This window comes from Fukomys damarensis, unplaced genomic scaffold (genome assembly GCF_012274545.1).
Source record: "Fukomys damarensis isolate Sample0158 unplaced genomic scaffold, DMR_v1.0_HiC HiC_scaffold_14, whole genome shotgun sequence".
Classification (NCBI taxonomy): Eukaryota; Metazoa; Chordata; class Mammalia; order Rodentia; family Bathyergidae; genus Fukomys; species Fukomys damarensis.
Window position 1 is genome coordinate 43,994,823 of NW_022900926.1, and position 19,999 is coordinate 44,014,821.

Here is a 19,999-nt window from a genome sequence, read left to right on the forward strand (position 1 = left end):
ATATATTCATTTCGGTATTAGCAAATGGCTGGATTCTGAAATTCACTGTGGAATGACATTGTTTTGTATGATTGCTACTTCCTTGGTTCATTAACATGGATAATAAAGAATCAGTTCAGGAGTTGATTTTTTTCTCCTTCCTGAGGTTAGTGCACATCAACAAATGTCCTGTGTCTATGGTAAGTGCTGTGGATCCTGAGGTCCCGACACTGTAGCAGTAGAAGTTGTGAGAAAGTCCTTACTGTGCATTGTCTCCGGGGGTCTCTTGTGTTGAAATAATCATCTTTTTAGGTTAGATTTGTGGGTTATAATCTATCACTTTATGCAATAATTAAGATGATTGTTTTAGGAATTTCTGGAAATAATAAAAGCAACATTATGCTGTAGTGATCAGATCTTTTAACTAATAATCCACAGAGGGTAATTAAAGTAAAAATAAGATTACTATATGAAAGAAATAACAATGGATTTCCATTGTGCTGGAAGTGCCTTCTAAACAGAGAGATTTGTCTCAAAGCATATTCTATTAGTCTAGTTCCCCTGGATTTCATTCTGTGTTTCAGGTAATCTGCAGCACTGTTTGTATTCCAAGAGTGAGAAGGTGCTGGGATCCAGGGATCTGGGGGCCAGAATCATCATTCAGTCTTTCCCAAAGGAGCCCAGCCGGGTCCAGCTGAAGGGGGTGCAGTTCCGACACATGGGGCAAGCCTTCCAGAAGCACCTGAGCTCCATCACTCTGGTGGGAGCAATGAGAGGTAAGGGATCAAAAACTTCTTACTTTCTGTCTTTTTCTCTAAGGCACTTATGTGGGTCATACATAATAAGGGATTTGTGGGATTTGAGGAATTTGTAGGTGGATACCTCTTTATAGTCAACATCAGCATTTTTCAATTTTAGTGTGCCTAAAAATCATTGGTAGAATTTAAATTTGAGCCCAGGCATCTGAATTTTAAATATGCATAGCTGATTGTTCTGGAAGGAGACATCTCAGGAGTAAAATTTGAGAAGCATCACTGATATGTGGAGAGAGCTGCACAGCCTTGTACCCTGAATCCTGCCACTTTCGCTCACTAGTGCTGTGATAGTAGGCGAACTAACTTTGAACAGTATAGATAATTAACACTGTGGGAGTCCAGGCAGAGGAGTTGTCCTGACTCAGAGAAGTCTTCTGTCTGAGAGAGCATAGGGGAGGAAGAGCTGAGATAAAAGTACTTTTTCTGGGAACATAGACTGGTGTGTAGAGGTTGGCTAAAGCCGCAGATACAGAAATGAGCACAAAGCATCAATTTCAGGTGTGAACCACTCAGTGAAAAATAAAATCAGAACTAGAAGAAAAGAATGTGGCTGGATGTACCAATAAGAGATCTGAAACCGAGGTCAGAGGGATATAGGAGCTTCCAGGGTGAAACCCTAACAACAAAGCTGATACGCAGAGTGAAAGGGTACAAATGCTAAGTACTGAGAACAACCAGCTCTGTTTCTGAGTGATCCTCCAATTCCCCAACACATCTAATACCCACACTTTCAAGTTTTGCCTTTGTTTATAGGTGCTGCTCATCAAAGGTTGATGCCTGAACAAAAGACTTCAGGTTGGGCTGGGGATTTAGCTCACTGGTTCTGCCACCTACCTGACTCACAAGACCAAGGTCCCGAGTTCAATAGCCAGTACCCCCAGAAAAAAGACATCAGGTCAACTTTGTGCTGCCCCTTGGACTTGAGAAATAAGGTTGAGCCTTTAGTAGAGTTTTGATGGGCAACGACAGAGGGATCCTTAAAAATATTAAGGGCAGAATCTCTTGCTAGCCACTTACAATTGTTTCTCTCCTTTCAAATCATCTGCTAGCTCTTTGGGTATCTATCCTAATCTGCTAGCTATTTATGTATTCCAGTCATTTAGGTTTATAGTTCCTACCATGATCCCTTTCCTTCTACACTGGGTCAGTTGGTACTTCTGCGCACTCTTCTCTGGTTCTTTGTTGTTAACTCCATGCAGTGCTGCCGAGTATTTGATGCCAGCTTCAGGGAAAGAGGATGATAGTCACACACAAATTATCATTTGAACCCCTTATTCAAAATTCACTTAATTTACCTCAAGTCTTTTATGGAGTAACTACCCTTTTTATCAATTTCTACATATTTGATTTTGTTTGAAAAGGATTTAATGCACATGTTTAGAAACCACTGCATTAAGATATTATCCTCTGTAAGTCCATGTTGAAATAAAATGTATTTCTTTCTATAGCAAGGAGTAACACATTAACCCTGGAATTAGAGACTTCTGTCATGTTTACATCAAAGCATCTTTTATTATTTCATACCCTGCAGGCCACCAATTGTCCCAGCCTCTAGAGTTAGAAGGCATTGGAATCTTTGCACAGTACTTTGTTTGTTTGCTTGTTTTGTTTTTATGAGACAGGGTTTCACTCTGTAGTTCAGACTGCTCTGGAACTCACTGTGTAGCTCAGGCTGGTCTCGAACTCACAGCGATCCTCGTGCCTCAGCCTCCAGAGTGCTGGGATTACAGGCGTGCACCACCACGCTCAGCTTTTGCACAGTACTATAAAGGGGTCACCAGTTCCTGAATTCTACCCATAAGGGCTATTCAGATGTATTCATTCTGATGGTGTCATACTGTGGCAATTCAGAGTTAGAATAAGTCTGTAGCAGGTAATGTTTCTGAAAGAAGTAGATATGGGTCAGTTAATCAATACAGTGGATACTTGTTAGTAATATAAAGATCTCTACTACTAAGGGAGCTGTGATAGAGGGAAATGTAGGGATCCACTGTCTACAAGACACTAAAATTGAGAATTTTCTGGGTAGTTCTGATTCTAAAAGTCAAAATATTTTATGAACCAATATCCTTGATATGTGGAATCTATATATATCCTCTCTTCATTTCTTATAATAATACTAGGCTCCTTTCTCTGGATTTATGTTTAATTTTCCAAAAAATAAATTTTTGTTTTTTAGTGTCATTTTCCTCCACCAGGTTGAAAATACACCAATGTGAGTCTGCTTAGCTTTGCTGGCGTTTATATTGCCAACGTAACACACAATCCCTAAAACACACACAGTCATGCTTTTTTTAAATCCATGAGGGTATATTTTAAGAAATGTGTCATTGGGCAGTTTTGTCATCATGTGAGTATCACAGAGTGCACTTATGCAAACCAAGATGGTGCAGATCAGCCACGTCCAGTGGCTTCTCCATGCAATCAAGAAAGGAGGTAAGCATGAGATGTATGAAGCTACTGTTGGCACAACATAGTGTGCTGCTTAATGGCAAGTTTTTTAATTTTGTAAGTAGAAGGACTACACTCTAAAATAATAGAATAAACATGCAAACCAGTTATATAGTCATTTGTTGTCATTATTAAGTGTTATGTGTGCTACGTAATTACATGTGCTGTACTTTTATATTACTGGTAGTGCCGTAGCTTTTTTTGTTCTCCAGTATCATCACAAACACATGAATAATATATTGTGCTTCAACATTTTGACTGCTGCCATGTTGCCAGGTGCTGGGAGCCTCTCATTCCACTGTATTTTATGGGCCCACCACTGTATATGTAGCCCATAACTGACTGAAATGTCATCGAGTGCAATTTGACTATATTTAATACTCAGGGAATATTTATTTATTGACTGATCTAGGCTGTATAGCCCAGTTCAGGGGCCAGAGATGCAAAGACTAATCCAGGGCAATGATTTTCCTAAATGTTGATTCTTTTTAGCATTGTAGAGGATACTTTCCCTCTAACTTCATAAACTTTCCCTATTCAAACACGAGAGTCATGATTATCAGGCATTTGCCTTTGCTAACAATTTGGAATAGGACTCTCTGACAGTCTTGGGCTAAGACTACCATTGCTTTGCAAGTTATAAATATCAATTTGTTTGTAGGATATAGCTCAAGAAATAATGATGACATCTCCTTACGAAGATGCAGCATTCAGACATCATAGTTGGTCCATAAGCATTACTTTCCACAGTCCTTACCTGCTCATTTACCATATTGGGATAAAAATTTATGCCAAAGCTGGTCGTCAGGTGGAATCCTGAGAGCCATGGGTTCTTTTGTGGTTTGGCCATACTTTCTCTTTCTCTGATGACTTTCTTTTCTAAGAATTAATCCTTAGATTTAAACCTCTTAATCTTTAAGGCTTATTAGCCTGAGCTAACTATTTTCTTGATTTGATTGCCCCTTCCAACTCAGCTTCTGAGTTTCGTTGTTAAGAAGGTATTTTTAGCTATGGCATCGCTTACTTTGGACATGGTCAGTAGAATCCAAGGACTGTGAGATCTAGTTGTGATTTCCACCTTGCTCTTTCCTGTTCAGGTTCCTACATCCGGGGTTGCACAGTTTGGAGCTCTTTTAGCAGAGGCCTGGACTTGGGCAGGACCTGGGGCCTGGAAGTGGACAGTAACGTGATCTATAAGATTTTAGGCCATGCACTGCTGGTGGGTAAGTAGAAGGAGCTTGTTGTATTTCTGCATGCTTGAGTAGGATACCTATTTTTTCATAGGGAATTTTCCCCAAATCTTTAATTCCTAATTTATAAAACTTTGGCTTTCTGATCCTCACAAGTATGCCATGGTTAAAAATTCTACACTTAAATATAGTCATCACTGATTAACTTACTAAACTTTATCAAAAGGAATTGATCTTTTAAAGGTTTAGTTCAGGTTAACAAATATACAATGGGAGGTTTAAAACTTGCTGCCAGATATTTTCATGGTAATTTTAAGTCATGTAAATACATGCAAGTACAGTCTCATTAGCTGTCAAACTTAAATGTTGACCGACGACTTAAGAAGTCTATAATTCTCTCCTTAATCGCTCTCATGGCTCGGGAAGACATCCATGCTTCAGAATCTTTTAACTGATCACTTGTTTTCAATTTTTGTCCTTAAAGTTCATTGCAAAAACCTAGAAAAATCTCATTGTGTCATATCATTCCTCCTCTTAAAAACCTTTAAGAGTTTCTGATGGCTGTTAAAATATAAACAAAGATTTTAATATGGTTCGAAAGATTGCTTCTGTGATTTCTTTTGTCTGTGTTAATCTATGTAAACTTGTCTTGCTCTTTTTGTTTCCCTCTGTACTCTAGTGACACTGATCTATTTCATTTTATCCTTTAAAAAATACTTTCTTCAGTCTCAGAGTTTTGCTTAGCTCTTGTTCTTTTTTCAAGCTACTCAATCTCAGATTGATCTCACAATACCATCAAGACTAGTCCTTCTGTTTAAGCTTTTTAAGCACCATTCAGTACTTCTTGATTTAAAATATATGTAATGTGAGGCCAGATATTTACTTCAGTAGGGCTACTGCCTGCCTTGCAAGCACAAGGTCCTGAGTTAGATCCCCAGTACGAGATATGTGTGCGTGTGTGTGTGTGTGTATGTGTATATATATATATTATATAATATATATATATACACATTATATATATTATATAATATATATATATACACATTATATATATTATATAATATATATATATACACATTATATATATTATATAATATATATATATACACATTATATATATTATATAATATATATATATACACATTATATATATTATATATATATATAATCAGATGTAACATTTCTGATAAATCTGATTATCATCACTTTACCACCAGATTCCATGAGGACAATATTTCCTTAGCATTCAGTATATTAATTCATGCACTAGGCCTGTCAGTTCAAAGAAAAGAATGAATAAATGAACAAAGGGTCTCTGATTATATCCGAATAATAAAGCAAATCAAGTTCACTAAATGAAAGAATATAACTCTATTTGGTAAATAGATTTTTATGTTTAATTCAACTCTGATATTATTGGGGGAAATATATGTTTTATTTAAGAACAATCTGTTGAGATAAATACTGCAAAATTTCTACATGGGCATGGTGGTAAACACTGGTAATACCAAGTCTTGAAGGCTGAAGCAACAGGATCACAAATTTAAGGCCAGCCTGGCCTACATCACAAGTTCAAGGCTAGTCTAGATTACGTCATAAGACTCTGTCTTTCAAAACAAATCAAAATAAAGGGTCAAAGTTTCTAACAGTTTTTTGGGGGGTCACTGGGTATCAAACTTGGGTCCTTGTGCTTGCGCAGCAAGATATTAAGGCTCTTAATATCTAATGTATTGCAACGGAGGGATTAAAATATTTGTTATTATTATAGGAGACTGAGGTACACAAAGACCTAAGGTCTCATGAGGGATTCTGTGCACCTGCTCCCTGTTAATACCTCTTAAATGGCTCATCTCTCTGTGTCTCATGGCTTATGTGTGCTCTCCTACTCTCTTATGGGAGTGAGGGTTTCTGATCTCATCCGGCCTGTTTCTCCAGAACATTCTAGACTTTCAGGGAAAGAGAGAAGCGTGCAGATAGCTGGTAGCCAGTTTGAACACCTAGGGACAAGGTTGGAGCTGACAGACAATTTGAGAGAAGAGACCATCACTTAGACTCCTCCTAGGAAGTAAAATAAAAGATTTATTTTTCTGCTCTTAATTTTATTGAAAGTAAACTTTTGATCCATATTACTCTTGAACTAAAAGTCCACACATGATCTATATCTCTTGGTCTGGTTCATAGATAAAAACACACAAAAAATTAAAACAGCCAACACTCAAAGAATAAATACTGTTGCAGTGTCTCTTGTTTTCCTGAGTGGCATCAAATGTGCTAAATGAAGTAATATAGTCTTTTGTTCTCAGGGACATTCAAGGAGATAAGCTCTATCCCTTGGGAGTTTATTCCTGGAAGAAAACATGGTAAATATGTAAACTGATTTTTAAGTCTATAACAATCCATTTATAATGGTCATGTATTTTATATGAAGATCTGATGGGAATGTTAGATGTTTTAAATTTGTTGAGCTAAATATTTTCTACATACAGATATACATTTATATGAAATGTATTGCATGAACTGGGATGTATATTAGAATCGAAAGTGTTGGGTTGTATAAATTTTAACTGTATTTATGAATCTTTGGGTTTTATTTTAAAACTAGGCTTGTCAGAACAGGGGAATATAGTAAGAAACAACGTGATAATCAGTGTTTCTGGTGCCGAGGGTCTCTCCAGTCCAGAAATGTTGGCACCATCTGGCATCTACATCCGCAGTCCCAACAATGTCATAGAGGTAAGAACTTCAGCTCCACCAGGAGGGTCAGAGCTGAGAGGACACAAAATTCATTCTGAATGTACACGGGAGCAACAACAGCAGTGATATGGTTTGAAATGTTTCCTTGTCTTAATTTATGACTCTGCATTAAACTTTAGAGTAAGCACAATCATTTTCTGAGGATTCTTATAAAACTTCTTCCAAGCAATGCCTACACGGAGCAAACACAGTAAATATTGATAATTTTCTGGTCATTCGGATTAATGCAAACTATGACTATCTTCCTGAGTTACCCACCATGGACGCTGATTTTATTTCTTCTGAAATAAAACTTTTACTCTCTTGCTGTGTTAATGTGGCTATATTATTTCCTTATAACAGTGTTTCAGATTGAATCATGAGATGTACGAGGTCATGTAAGATATTAGGGAGATATAGGATTCTTTGATGATCTTAATTTTTAATACAACTTAACATTAATTTCTCTTGGGAAAATTTTAAACACTTTATGAAATGAAATTCCTGTTAACTATACACTTAGCTGTGCAGTTTAACCATAGATTTCCGAATGAAGAATTGCATCAGAATAATGGAAGGGCGTTTCTTTTCCCCTTTCCAATCCTTTTATCTCATGGACCATCTATGGAAGTGGCTAAGGGCCTCTTTCTTTCAGGGCACTGCTCTGAGGATTGTCCGTGTCAGGACAATTATGCCATGTTTCTGAGGCACTCAGAGGGTGAGTGTTTTTCTCACTGATCATCTGTTTTTAATTACCTCCAGCTGAATCACCTCTCATAAAAGTTGTGGTTATCTGTTTAACCCTCCTTTGATTCTTAATAGTGCCTATGCTGAGCACAGCACTTACACACCATTTTAGGTGCCTAATAAGGGTAGCTAATATGTCAGTAAGGAAAGGAGGCAGAACTGCATGGATTGTAAGAAACCCAAATCTAGGCAAGTAGCATTTAACTTGACTTTAGGCCTTGTTGCATAGCTTGCCAAAAGCTTTGGGGCCTTAAGAACCATGTTTATGTGCACTTTTCTGGGTAACAGTCTTGACTACCCTGAAATGGCTATTGGGAAGGAATCCATCAGGGTTGGCCAGCTCATCCTCCTGTATGAAGCAGGGATATCTATCTTTCTGGCTGGGTTCTGCATTGTCTCCAGGACAGATATCCTGGCCACTTGCTGATAGGAAGAAGAGGAGCTGGCTACAGGTGCCATGAGCCAGGAGCCATCTGAAAGGTAATGGATAATCTTGGTCTTTTTTAGATTGACCTGTAGAAAAACACCCAGCCAGAAATGGAAAAATTATGTAGAAGTAGCTATTTTCTCTGTCTTCATATACCTTCCATTTCTATCCACTTGCTTCTTTCTTCTTATATGTGCAATTATTTACAAAATTTAAAAAACACAATGCATGTGTTTTGAGAATGTTTGTTGAGGGTGAGTTGATAATAGATTCAGTAGACATATTTCTAACATATTCACCTTCAACAATAACATTTTATAGTTCTCTTTTTGTTTGCTTATTAGCTTGTAGACCCTACCACAAGGTCTAAAACATAGTAGTTGCTCAATAAAAATGTGTTAACTATAATGAATGAATGTTAGTATAAATCTATATTCAAAGAATAGGAAGGAGGAAGAAAGACAAAAGAAGAGATTCTAATATTCAAAAATAATTTTGATGCCAAAAAATTTTAATCAGTGGCAGCATTTGAATCCTATAGAACTTATCTGTTAGTGTTAAATATTGCTAAGTTCAGCTCAGTTTTTCCAATTGTGCCACTACCTTTCTGGTATGTTGTGGCTTTTAAAATTCTCCTGTATGGGATATGCGGGATTTTAAGCACAGCGTTTCCTTTGTTTTCCATCCACAAGTGGTCTGGCTGCTGTCAAAGAATCACATCCAGGCAGTTTCTTTGAGAAGCAAAATCTAAGCTCTGTGCCTTCTTACCAGTGAGGACTCGTGTGCAGTATTATGTGTGAGTCTCTAGTGCCCTTATGGTAATTCCTGCTTTGCATGCTCCTTTGTAAGCCTTGGCCAAGCTCTTCCAAAAAGGTTGGGATTATTCACAAGTATGGAAGCTCTACTTTAAATTTTCATGGTTATGTTTAAAATGTGCACAATTACTTTTACATTCATATCACTTATCAGTTTGTTAAAAATAAAACTGCCACATGCTAGGAGACGCCCATCACAGTCACAGTGACGTACTCCTGCTCTGTCATGGCTCGCTAGCTTGCTCAGAAAAGCAAGACGCTATGAAAGTTCCACTCAACAGAGAACTTTTTGTACAGGCTTTAATCCGTTTTCCTGAAATGTGCTGTTTTTTCATGAAAGTAACTATAATCTTTTCACATCCCATGGAACTGCTCTTTATACATTGCGACTTTTTAAACTTAACCATATTTTTCAGAATTAACTTTTTTGGAGAGAGGAAATTTCCCACTTGCTAAATGATACTAAACTAGTGTTTGGGCTCTTGTAATTAAGCCCTCAGATTTTATAAAAGGATAGTCTGTAGCTTTCTAGGTTCTTCACTAGAGTTGGTTGTATGTAAAGACTCTAAAGTGACACCCAAATGCTTTTAAATGTCTGGGTTTTCCACTAGGCACGTAGTGAGGAGAATATTTTGCTAATGCATACTTTAGCTGTTAAATTAGACAGTCTTGAGCTTTTCTTAGTTAATGCAAACCATTTGTTTTTTTACTGTGCTTGAGGAGACAGGATATTTTCATATAATTTTTGCCTAAATCAAACAGCCCACTCTAAATCTTAATTTTTAAATGTCAAACTTTGGTGATCCATCTATTTGGGAAGTGATTGCATTATGCTTAATTTCCAGTGGAGGCTAAAAACAGAAAATTCTGGGATTTGCTACTATTAAAGCCTCATTAAGCGAAATTGATAGGCACTATTTTTGATCAGTTGAATAGATACCAATGTCAATTTATGGGAAACTTTTCTTAAAACTTGTTCATGTATTATTTTGATCCATTTTCTGTGGCATTTGGTGCAATAAACCTTTGGAATTTATCTTGAAGAAACAAAATGAAAAACAGATTGGTGGTGATTCTCCCCGCATACCTGTAATCTCTGAGAGGTCTCCACATCCAGCCTGCTTTCCTTCAGCAACCCCAGCATCTGACACCCTGGCCTCTTTCACAGGAGCTCCTTATATCTGATCCGCCTTTCCAGAACACAAAAACTGTGTGACCCTATTTCTACGGTCATACCACCCTCAATGCGCCAGATCTCATCCTATTTCCTTCTCCTCAGGCTGGAAAGGTTTTGCTCTCAGACAACAGGGTGGTTCACACTCAGAGTTTCAGAGTTCTCCATATCTATGTAATGGTAGGAAATTTCCTAGGAGCAGATTCTTGTTTAGGATGGTCTGGGAAAATCCCCAAAGAAGAGCCCTTTGGAGACATTCATTTAATTTAAAAGGAATTTGTTCTGGTTTGTGAATCAATTTCATAGGGAATACTGTGTTTAAAGGCCCAGCCTTAGTTCTCTAGTTCTCCCCACTCAATAGGTAATGCATATTTAAGAGCTGCCTGAAGGGTTAACTCACTTTTTTTCCTGGTGACTATAGACGCACACCTGAAGGAGCTGGCTTACTTGGGCAGTTAATTTCTCTCTGGAATTTCTCCTGCTTGAATGTCCGTAATACATTGACTTCCGCAAAGAATTGATTTCCACACAAAATTCCCTGCTTGCCTTAAACCCTTCCCCACAAGCCGCTGGCTGCCTGCATAAATATGTGGTTTCCTCCTGAGTCATTTGAAGCATACCCAATTGGAACTGCGAGTAAAAGAGCTGGGAAGTAATGTGATCTGACTGCTGATGTGCTTTTTTCCTAAGAAAAATGAGCCTTATCAGTTAACGGAAGACCACATTTGAGGTCTCCTGCCCAACTACCAGTGCATTTGGAAAGTGTTCATATATGATCAATCAGATATCCCATAAATGTAAATGGGACTGTGTCAGCACCTCCATTCATTCACTGGAAATGCATGCTTTCCGAACACATCTTCTGGCAATAGTGACGAATTAGGATGCAGTTCTTGGAGTACATTTTTGAAATGCTGAAGACTTTCTTCTTTTCCTGAAGTCTTGGCAATCAACAAACATTTCACTAGCAATGAAACAGCTGTACATGTCCAAGTGAGATTTTCACTTTTAGCCTGTAGTGTACACTTCTCATTGTTTGTATATTTGCAGAAGAGGTGGGTCTTCAAGGGCCGACCCCCTGACCTTCTGTTCTCAACTCTTCAGCCCTATGGATCACAGATGTAGGTCATGGGTGAGGTCGTGTGTGTAGCGGAGACACAGCCACAAGGGATAAGTTATCTAGAAGGTGGATGGGCACAAGCACTGTTTTGAGAAAGGTTTCAGTTGTGTAATGACGACTGAGAACAGTGGCTCTGCTGTAGCTGTGTGTATCGGTGAGTACTGCAGAGATCTACTGGGCATTTTTATTTACCAACTGAGAGACAGGGATTCTTCCTATGGCTGAGACTCATTAGTGCATATCTTGTTTTCTAGCACAAGGGAAGAATTGAGATAATTGATTTAATGCTAATTGTTCTTTTTGGGAATGACTCATGGAAGCTTTGCTCATCTTAAAAGATATAAATACCCTTCTCATTAGAGACTATTAAAACTTTTTTATTGTAATGGACTATGTTTTTATATTTAGGTTGGCGATATGGACTCTGACAAAATTTGGAGATAGGGTACTGTCAAGTGAGCATGAGTTATTTTGATAACACACAGCTGTAGTAGACTGTGGAACAGAGTCTGCCCGCTGTGGTAGTTGCTATTTGGGGCCAGATGATCCTTTGTGGTTGGTGCTGTCCTTTGTGTAGCAACACCTCTGGTCTCCACTTGCTGAATACCAGTTACAGTTTCTTCCACCATTTGAATTGTGGCCTTCAAAAATGTCTCTGGAGATCTGCAAATGTTCCCTGTTTATCCTTGGTTGACAACTACTATACTAGGCTATGCATGCCTGGATCATTGATGTCTTAGAGATGGCCTGGATTATCTGAAGTTATGTTAATATATTGAGTGTAATTCAACTTAATATTTCAGTGCTATCCCAAAAGTCACTTTTTCTGAGTACCTTGTGGAAAGACATTCCACTAAAATTGTACATGGCCACAGGAAGTTGGAGAACAGCTCAGAATTCAAATAATGAAGAATAGTAGAGAGTGGACCAACTCGTCCACAAAGGAAGAACATTCAATAACGCTGTAAAAAAAAAAAAGATGCATTGTCTATTCACAAATATCCAGGCAAAGACAATCTTTAGGCCCATGACAAATAACAAGCTAATGTCTCTCAAATGACAGCCATGATTATTGATGATAAGTGTCAGCATGGTCTGGCACTCCAACCTCCTTAATCCCCTTCTGTAGGGGTGCTGCTACTTTGTAACTGCCATGTGTCACCAAAACTCAGTTACCTTTAATAAGACTTAAGTTGTTCTTTCATTTGAGAATTAAGGCCAATCAAAATATTACTCTAGAATGAAGCCATAGAATGAAATGTGTTTACTCAACCTAAGGAAAATAGAAAATAGTACAAGTACAAGAATGTTGAGTACATTAAAGGAGGAAGGTCCAGAAATTCCGGCAATACAGGGATCCAAATGTCATGTCCTCTTTCTTCTCCTCTTGGGAAATGCCTCTTTTCATGTTCACATGTCTCGCTGTGTACTCTGAGCCAAGCAAGGGTTTTCCCCCATGTGGTAAGGTAGAAAGGATTTTATATTCCCTGTATTCTTGGTGTGAAAAAGTAACTCTTTAGTTTAATCTGACCTAGAAAATTCTCTCTACTGTTCGGGAAACCTAATGCTTTATGTAGCATTATCAAAAATATTACCTGTCCATCAAGTTACTGGTACCTGAAAAAGTTAACTTTTTTCTTGTGACTACAGATACATACCTCAGGGAGCGAGCTTACTTGAACAGTTAATTTATCTTGCTTGAATGCCCATGGTGTACTGATTCCTGCAAAGAACATTGCTTAGTATGCAATGTCCACTTCTGAAGAGGCCACAGCTAATGCCTATTCGGCCCTGATTCTGGTCACAGGACTTTGTACTCTACAGTTTATGTTGCTTTACTTGTACCCTATCCTTTAGCATATCGACACTGGGTTCAGTCTTTGTTCTTCTATGCTAGACTACGGTCTCTGACATTTTCAGGCTTTGGCTTGGGTAGAATTGCCTCACCATCTATTTACTTTATGACTTTCAGAGAGTGTTACTCAGTATCCCTGAGTTTCAATTTCTTTGCTGTGACAATTGTAATAATAATATATAACTCATAGAATTGTGCAAGTGAAAGACACTGTGGAATCTGGTACCTGGACTATAGTGGCTTCTTTATAAACTTTCTCTATGAGTGTGATGATGATGATGATGATGATGATGCTTATTCATAATTTTAAAAAAGATAAATATCACTAAGGAAAACAAAATGATTGAATACAACTGTAAAGTTTTCTGATCTGGACAGGGTTTTACATTCCCACCTTGATTTCCTGGGTTTCTTTTCTCCTTCTGTTTTTTGCCATGGTTTCCATTTACAATGGGTTTTCAAAGCAACTCATGGCAAAATCAGCAGGAAATGGAGCCTTGCTAGTGTCTTTTTCCTTTTTGAACATCTACTAGGACTCTGTGCGACTAGACTGTCCAGGTTTACTTTCTGAGTCACCTCCGGAAAAGCAGTTCTCCTTTTGGGATCAGAGATCTCCTGCATCAGAATCTTCAGAGCACCTTACAGTGCTCAAGATGCACAGTACTGTTCCCCTATGTCTTAGTTACTGTCTTGTTGCTAAGAAAAAACAGCCAACACCTGCAAGTTAAAGGCAGAGAGGTTGATTTTAGCTCACAGTTTGTAGAGATTTCAGTCTGTAGTTGGCTGGTTCCAAGGCAGGGAGCCATGGCAGAGGAGAAACAGTTCAAGGCAGGGCAGGCAGGAAGCAGACAGCAATGAAGGGAGTAGGAAGGATATACATACATACATACATATACATACATATAAATATATATATATATATATATATATATATATATATATATTCTTCCAAGCTACACCCTCAACTCCTCTCACCAGTCTCAGTATCACACATAACCATAAAGACATCCATCAGTTGACTAATCCAGTGTCACACACCCATGAGTCAGTATCACACATTCATGATCCAGTCACTTTCCAAAAGCTCCACGTATGATCATATGAGGCTTTTGGGAGACCTTTATTTTTATTTTTTATGTATTTTTTATTGGTATGTTTTAGGTACAATACAGTTACATTCATCATTGGGATCTTGTGCCTTTACATAATGTATCTTGGTTCTTATTTTTTCCCCATACCCCTAGCCTCACTTCCTCCCCTCCACCCTTTGGGGAGACGTTTAGATATAAGCCATAATATCATCTTTTCACTGTCACCACCTACTAAGCAGAATATCTAATGGCAGGGCCTGGAAAGCTGTGCCTTATCTACCCTCTGATAGGATTCCCAGATAAAATACAGCATACCTGGCGACAAATCAGTTTAAGTATAAATGTGATCCACAAAGTGGTTTAAATATATTTATACTAAAAAAAATTCGATTTTAAATCTGAACTTTGAATATCCCTGGACATCCTGTGTCTTTATTTGCTAAACCTGAAAGCCCCATCTGGATACACACTAAAGCTTAAGGAACTAGGAAGATACTCCTAGCTGATCCCCCATGAGCTTTGTTTATAGAGGCAACAGTTGTGTGCAAAAGTATTTTTTTTTTTAACCGAAAGATATTTGATGCCTAACAGTGCCACAATTCTCCCTTTTCCTTATTCTCTTCAGTGCTCAGAGGTTAATATTCAGGATAGGCATTCCAAGGCCTGTAGTGTTTATTCTTGGGCTTGAGAAACTTTGAGATGGGACACCTGGTCGCCTTTGTCCTATACCATCCAGACCACATCAAACCCTAACATGATCAGAGATGGACCATGTAGGATCCTCCGATATTCACTTTATTGGAATGGCACAAGGCTTAGTCTGAGACAAGCTGAGCAGACTGTTCTGAAACTTCTATTCTCTGGGTGGATTTGGTTGGGTTGGCCTGGGACTGGCATCTCAGGCTAAGAGAAACCGATCACATAAATACATAGGAAATAGTCCAGCAGCTCCATCAGTTGGCCATTCATTTTGCTCACTAATAGTGGCCCCCTGGGCAGCAACCTGATGTGGCCCTATATTTTATCAGAGCTCTGTCTCCCTGACAGAGCGAAGAGGAAAGAGAGCTTAGGCTCCTCTGGGATTTGAGAGGGAACTCAAATGCAGTTCAGGATAGGATACATAGAACAGCCAACATGGAATTTAATTTATTTCTTGGGGTTAGGAAGGTACAAATGCAAATGCCTACAGGGATGGGTAACATTAGCAAGTAATGCAAAGAGGTTGGGACCAACACAAAATAATCCATAGACCAAGAAGGCAGGCCCTCATCATCTCCAGTTGATCCATGGCTATCCAATAGCATTTTGGGCAAGGAAAGGTGAAATGAATTTTTGTACTGTCTCCTAATTTTAAGATGTTGGAAATACATATAATAATTTTTGTAAACATCATCTAGGTCAAGTAAAACAGATCTTTATATGATATCAGATGCTTTAGGGAGTCAGTTTTCTCCTGTCTTTTAGTGTATTACATAGCAATGAACACATTATAGATAGTTCATAGAATTTATAAAGAATCTCATTGTATTCAGTTTGATCAGAAATAGATTTTCAGACACGTGTGGTCCAGTGGAAAATTTAGATTTTATACGTGCATATAAAAGACAATAATTATTTAGATATTAAATCCTGTGAAGAAATATCAAGGTGATTTTGTAATCTAAGCAGTGCAAGAGTTGTTGAGAGATTTGGGTTATAGTTGAGCTCAGCTACTGTGTCTCAGAGCTAAGCTTTGGCTAATCCAATCATCTGACCTTTAGTTCATTGCCAAATCATTAATTTGTTCCAAGGATCAAAGAGAATGTTGGCTGGCCTTGGCTTTGAGAAGTGTCTTTGCCTTGACAGCCACTGTGTGTTTTTGCAAAGAACATAGGAGAGAAGCTTAGGATAGGTGTCACTTGTAACCTCTCTGGAGAAGCTTAAAAGAAGACCTTCATTTGAGATACCAGATGTTGGGATGGGCAAGTTAAAGTCTACTGAGAGCTGCCTAGAGAAAGGGTAATGGAAGGATAGTTTCATCTTGAGGGGGAAAATTAAAACCAAAAAAAGTTTCAGCATTAGACCTTCTTGCTAAATGAAATAAATTAGATACAAAGGTTAAATATTTGTTTCTCTTATATGAGAAAACTAAAATATAAATAAATGAATAAAATAAAAGCGAGATGATAGGAAACTAGAAGGCAGACTGTTGGAGTGGTGGAAAGGGATCAAAGGTGGGAGAAGAGGATAAAGTGATTGAAAATGACTAAAATATGATATACACATGTACAGTATTCCCCCAAATGAACATATATTATTCTATATTGCAAATATATATTATAAGAAAGTATGAAGTACAAATAAAAATGTTTCTTTTCAGCAACTGTAGCACATACATAATAACTATGTTTAAACTATGTTTAATTTCTGTAGGGGAACAGAGTTTTTGCTGCTGGCTATGGCTATTTTTTTCATCTTGTGACCAGTCAAACATCCCAAGCTCCACTCCTCTCCTTCACACAGAATGTTGCACATTCCTGCACAAGGTAACTGCAAAAAGTTACGTACATTTGGGGTATAATGACTACAGTTTATCACTTTTCTGTAGTTTACTCACAAAAAGGGTATAAGGTTAGGCAATGTGACAGCATATTTCTTAAGTCACTTTATTAAAGCATTATTGACTTACAAAAATCTGTACATATTTAGCTGTACAAACTTGATAAGTATGAAGGTAAGTATATACTCATGAAACCAACCTGTAATCTGTGTCACAAATATATTCATCAGCTGTAAAAGTGTTTGCTTTTGATATGCTTATTTACTTATCATTGCAAGAACACTTGAAATAAGATGTGCAACCTCTGTAAAATTGTGGGTATACAATACAGTACTGTTAGCTACAGGCAGTATGCTATATCTCTGGGACTTACTCACCTTTCATAGTAACATTTTGTATCCTTTGACTAATATCTCCTTATTACTCTCCAGCCTCTGGAAACCAGCATTGTATTTTCTGCTTCTGACACTTTGAATATGGTAGATTTCTAATATAAGGGTGACATTTCTTCTTCTGTGTCTGTCAGCCTCATCCAACACAGAATCCTTAGCTTTATCCTCCTTGGCACAAACAGCAATATTTCCTTGTTTTGGAGGCTGAGTGATATCATATAGTACACTGTGGCACATTTTCTCCATTTGTGCATTCATTCATTCATTCATTCATGTGTTGATGCCACTTAGATTGCCTTTCTGTCTTCTTAGATATAGCGGGTAACTGTGTAAGGGTTTTAGGTCATAAAAGTTTGGTGGTTAGTGGTTAAGGAAAGAGACAGGAGTCTTGTGACAAACCTGCAGAACAGAATGTACCTTTTGTAGTTAATCAGTATGGAAGAAAGAGAGAGAGAGAGAGAGAGAATTTCAAAGTGCTTGACAACAACTAGTAATGCCAGGCTGTAGGAATCTGGTAGGTTTGGCTCAGGGCCCCAGTGGAAAGATCTGTCTTGGAGAACAGGCTGTTTGTAGGTGACTTGCTTGCTCACTGAATGAAGAGACTTGTTCACAGCTTTGCTATATAGAGGGTAAAGCCATCTGCTGAGAACAAGGTCATGTGATACAAAATGGGGTGAAGAATTTGAAATACATGGGGAAAATACTGAACTCAGAGCCTGTCATGTCTTGCTTCAAATTTCTAACTCTTCAATGTAGAAGAGTCTGATCCATTGAAATGAGGGTATAGCTAAGTGCTCATCTACTATGTGCCAGACCTTGGTTTAATCCCTTGCACCAGAAGTATCTTCCTTATTGGTAAAGTGGGGACAAATCTACATTGAAAGTTTGGTGTAAAAATTAGAGATGATGTATTGCACCAAGAACAGCATCTGGAATATAGTAAGGAATTAATAATTGATAGTAGTAAATCATTATGACATTAGTAATATTATTAAATCATGATAGGAAATGGTAAGAAGAGTAGAATAAAGAATATGAAAAATTGGTAAGCAATGTTGACGTGCCAGTCAAGGCTGAGATTAGTTCATGTCTGATGAAGTTGTCATTATGAATATTCATCAGCTTTGAGCAGTCTTGAGAGGTAGACTGCAATGCTGTCAGAGGAGAGCAATGGTAGGACACTGCAAGCAGAAGAACAAAAGATGAAAGTACTACCAGTGTTGGTATCCACTCTTCTGCAGAGAGGACAATTTAGGGAATGTGGTAATGCAGCATGGACTATGGCAATTGGCTTGTGTGAAAATCTAGGAGAAAGTTACAGACTGTAACAGAGTAGAAAGGCTGAGGAGTGAGCAATGGCCTTAGAAAGGGTCACAGGTCTTATCTATTTCCACTTGTCTGTATTCATTAGTTTTATATCTGATAAGGGATTAATATCTGAGAATATGTAAGGCACTAACTGAACAACAAAAAAACAAATAATCCAATTTGAAAATGGAAATAGACCTAAATAGATATTTCTCAAAAAAAGATAAGCACGTTACCGAAAAGTGTGAAAACCATCCATAGAAAATGGAAATCAAGAACATGTAGATGAAAACCATAACGAGATATCATCTCTAGCAGTTAGAATGGATAAATATGACTAATGATAAGGAGAAAAGAGAAAACTTATACACTGTGAGTGACTTTATGAGGTGTGATTAAAAAAAAAATATAGTGAAAGCTGCTGCCCAGTGCCATCCACCAGAAAGGCAGGATCGTGAAAACATTATGGTGTATGGTGTATATGTTTGGGTATTGCAACATTATCATGTTACCCACAATTATGTGTAATCACTTTGTATTGATTTAAGAAATATACACAAAAACTTTTGTAACTCCAATGACAAAAAAATGGAAAATTAAAGACATAGCAGTTGGCTTATTTTATTTTATTTTTTTTTTACTTTTTAAGGCTTGGGCTCTTTGTATATCCTAAATTTCAGCCACCTTGGGATCACAACACTGGCCCTACTGTGTTCCAAAATTTCATGGTTTGGGGAAGTGCAGGTGGTGCTCAGGTAAGTTTCATAAGCTTTTTTAAAACTGAAACTGTTACTTGTTTTTTTCCCCCCTGAAAATTTGTTGTCTCTATTGAAAGGGGAATGATTTGCAGAGGAGAGGATTATAATGTTATCACAGTTTAAAAGAGCCAGTGGCATCACGAGTATGTGTGGAGTAGTTGTTGAGTAAACAAATCCTTGTCCTTAGTCTGGGGCAAGGACATTTCCTATATGAGACAGTCCTGAGAGAGATCAGGTTTAAAACTAGGAGGCTGCTCTGTTTTCCTAGTGTGGGCATTCAATGTTATGAATTTTCGACGTAGAACTGCTTTCATTGTGTCCCAAAGATTCCTGTATGTTGTATTGGCATTCTCATTTATTTGTAAAAACTGTCTAATTTCTTCTTTAATTTCCTCTGTAATCCATTGATTGTTTAGGAGAGTGTTGTTCAGTTTCCATGTGCTTGTGAAGTTTCTATAGTTTCTTGTGCTATTGATCTCCAGTTTGATTGCACTATGATCTGATAATATACAGGGGATGACTTCAATTTTTTTGCATTTATTTAGACCTGTTCTGTGAGCCAGTATGTGGTCTATCTTGGAGAATGATCCATGTGCAGCCGAAAA

General features: G+C 37.8%; 1 protein-coding gene across 8 annotated transcripts in view; it reads left to right on the forward strand.

Annotated features, from left to right (window-relative positions):
- Pkhd1 (PKHD1 ciliary IPT domain containing fibrocystin/polyductin) overlaps positions 1 to 19,999 on the forward strand; it is a 458,548-nt gene that overhangs the window by 178,755 nt on the left and 259,794 nt on the right. For all 8 annotated transcript variants that reach the window (XM_019208499.1, XM_010631095.1, XM_019208501.1 and 5 more), the window contains 6 exons: positions 564 to 755; positions 4,343 to 4,468; positions 6,739 to 6,795; positions 7,038 to 7,168; positions 16,810 to 16,922; positions 19,286 to 19,391. In XM_019208499.1, the coding sequence (XP_019064044.1) occupies positions 564 to 755; positions 4,343 to 4,468; positions 6,739 to 6,795; positions 7,038 to 7,168; positions 16,810 to 16,922; positions 19,286 to 19,391 (725 nt within the window). The remainder of the gene's footprint in view (positions 1 to 563; positions 756 to 4,342; positions 4,469 to 6,738; positions 6,796 to 7,037; positions 7,169 to 16,809; positions 16,923 to 19,285; positions 19,392 to 19,999) is intronic.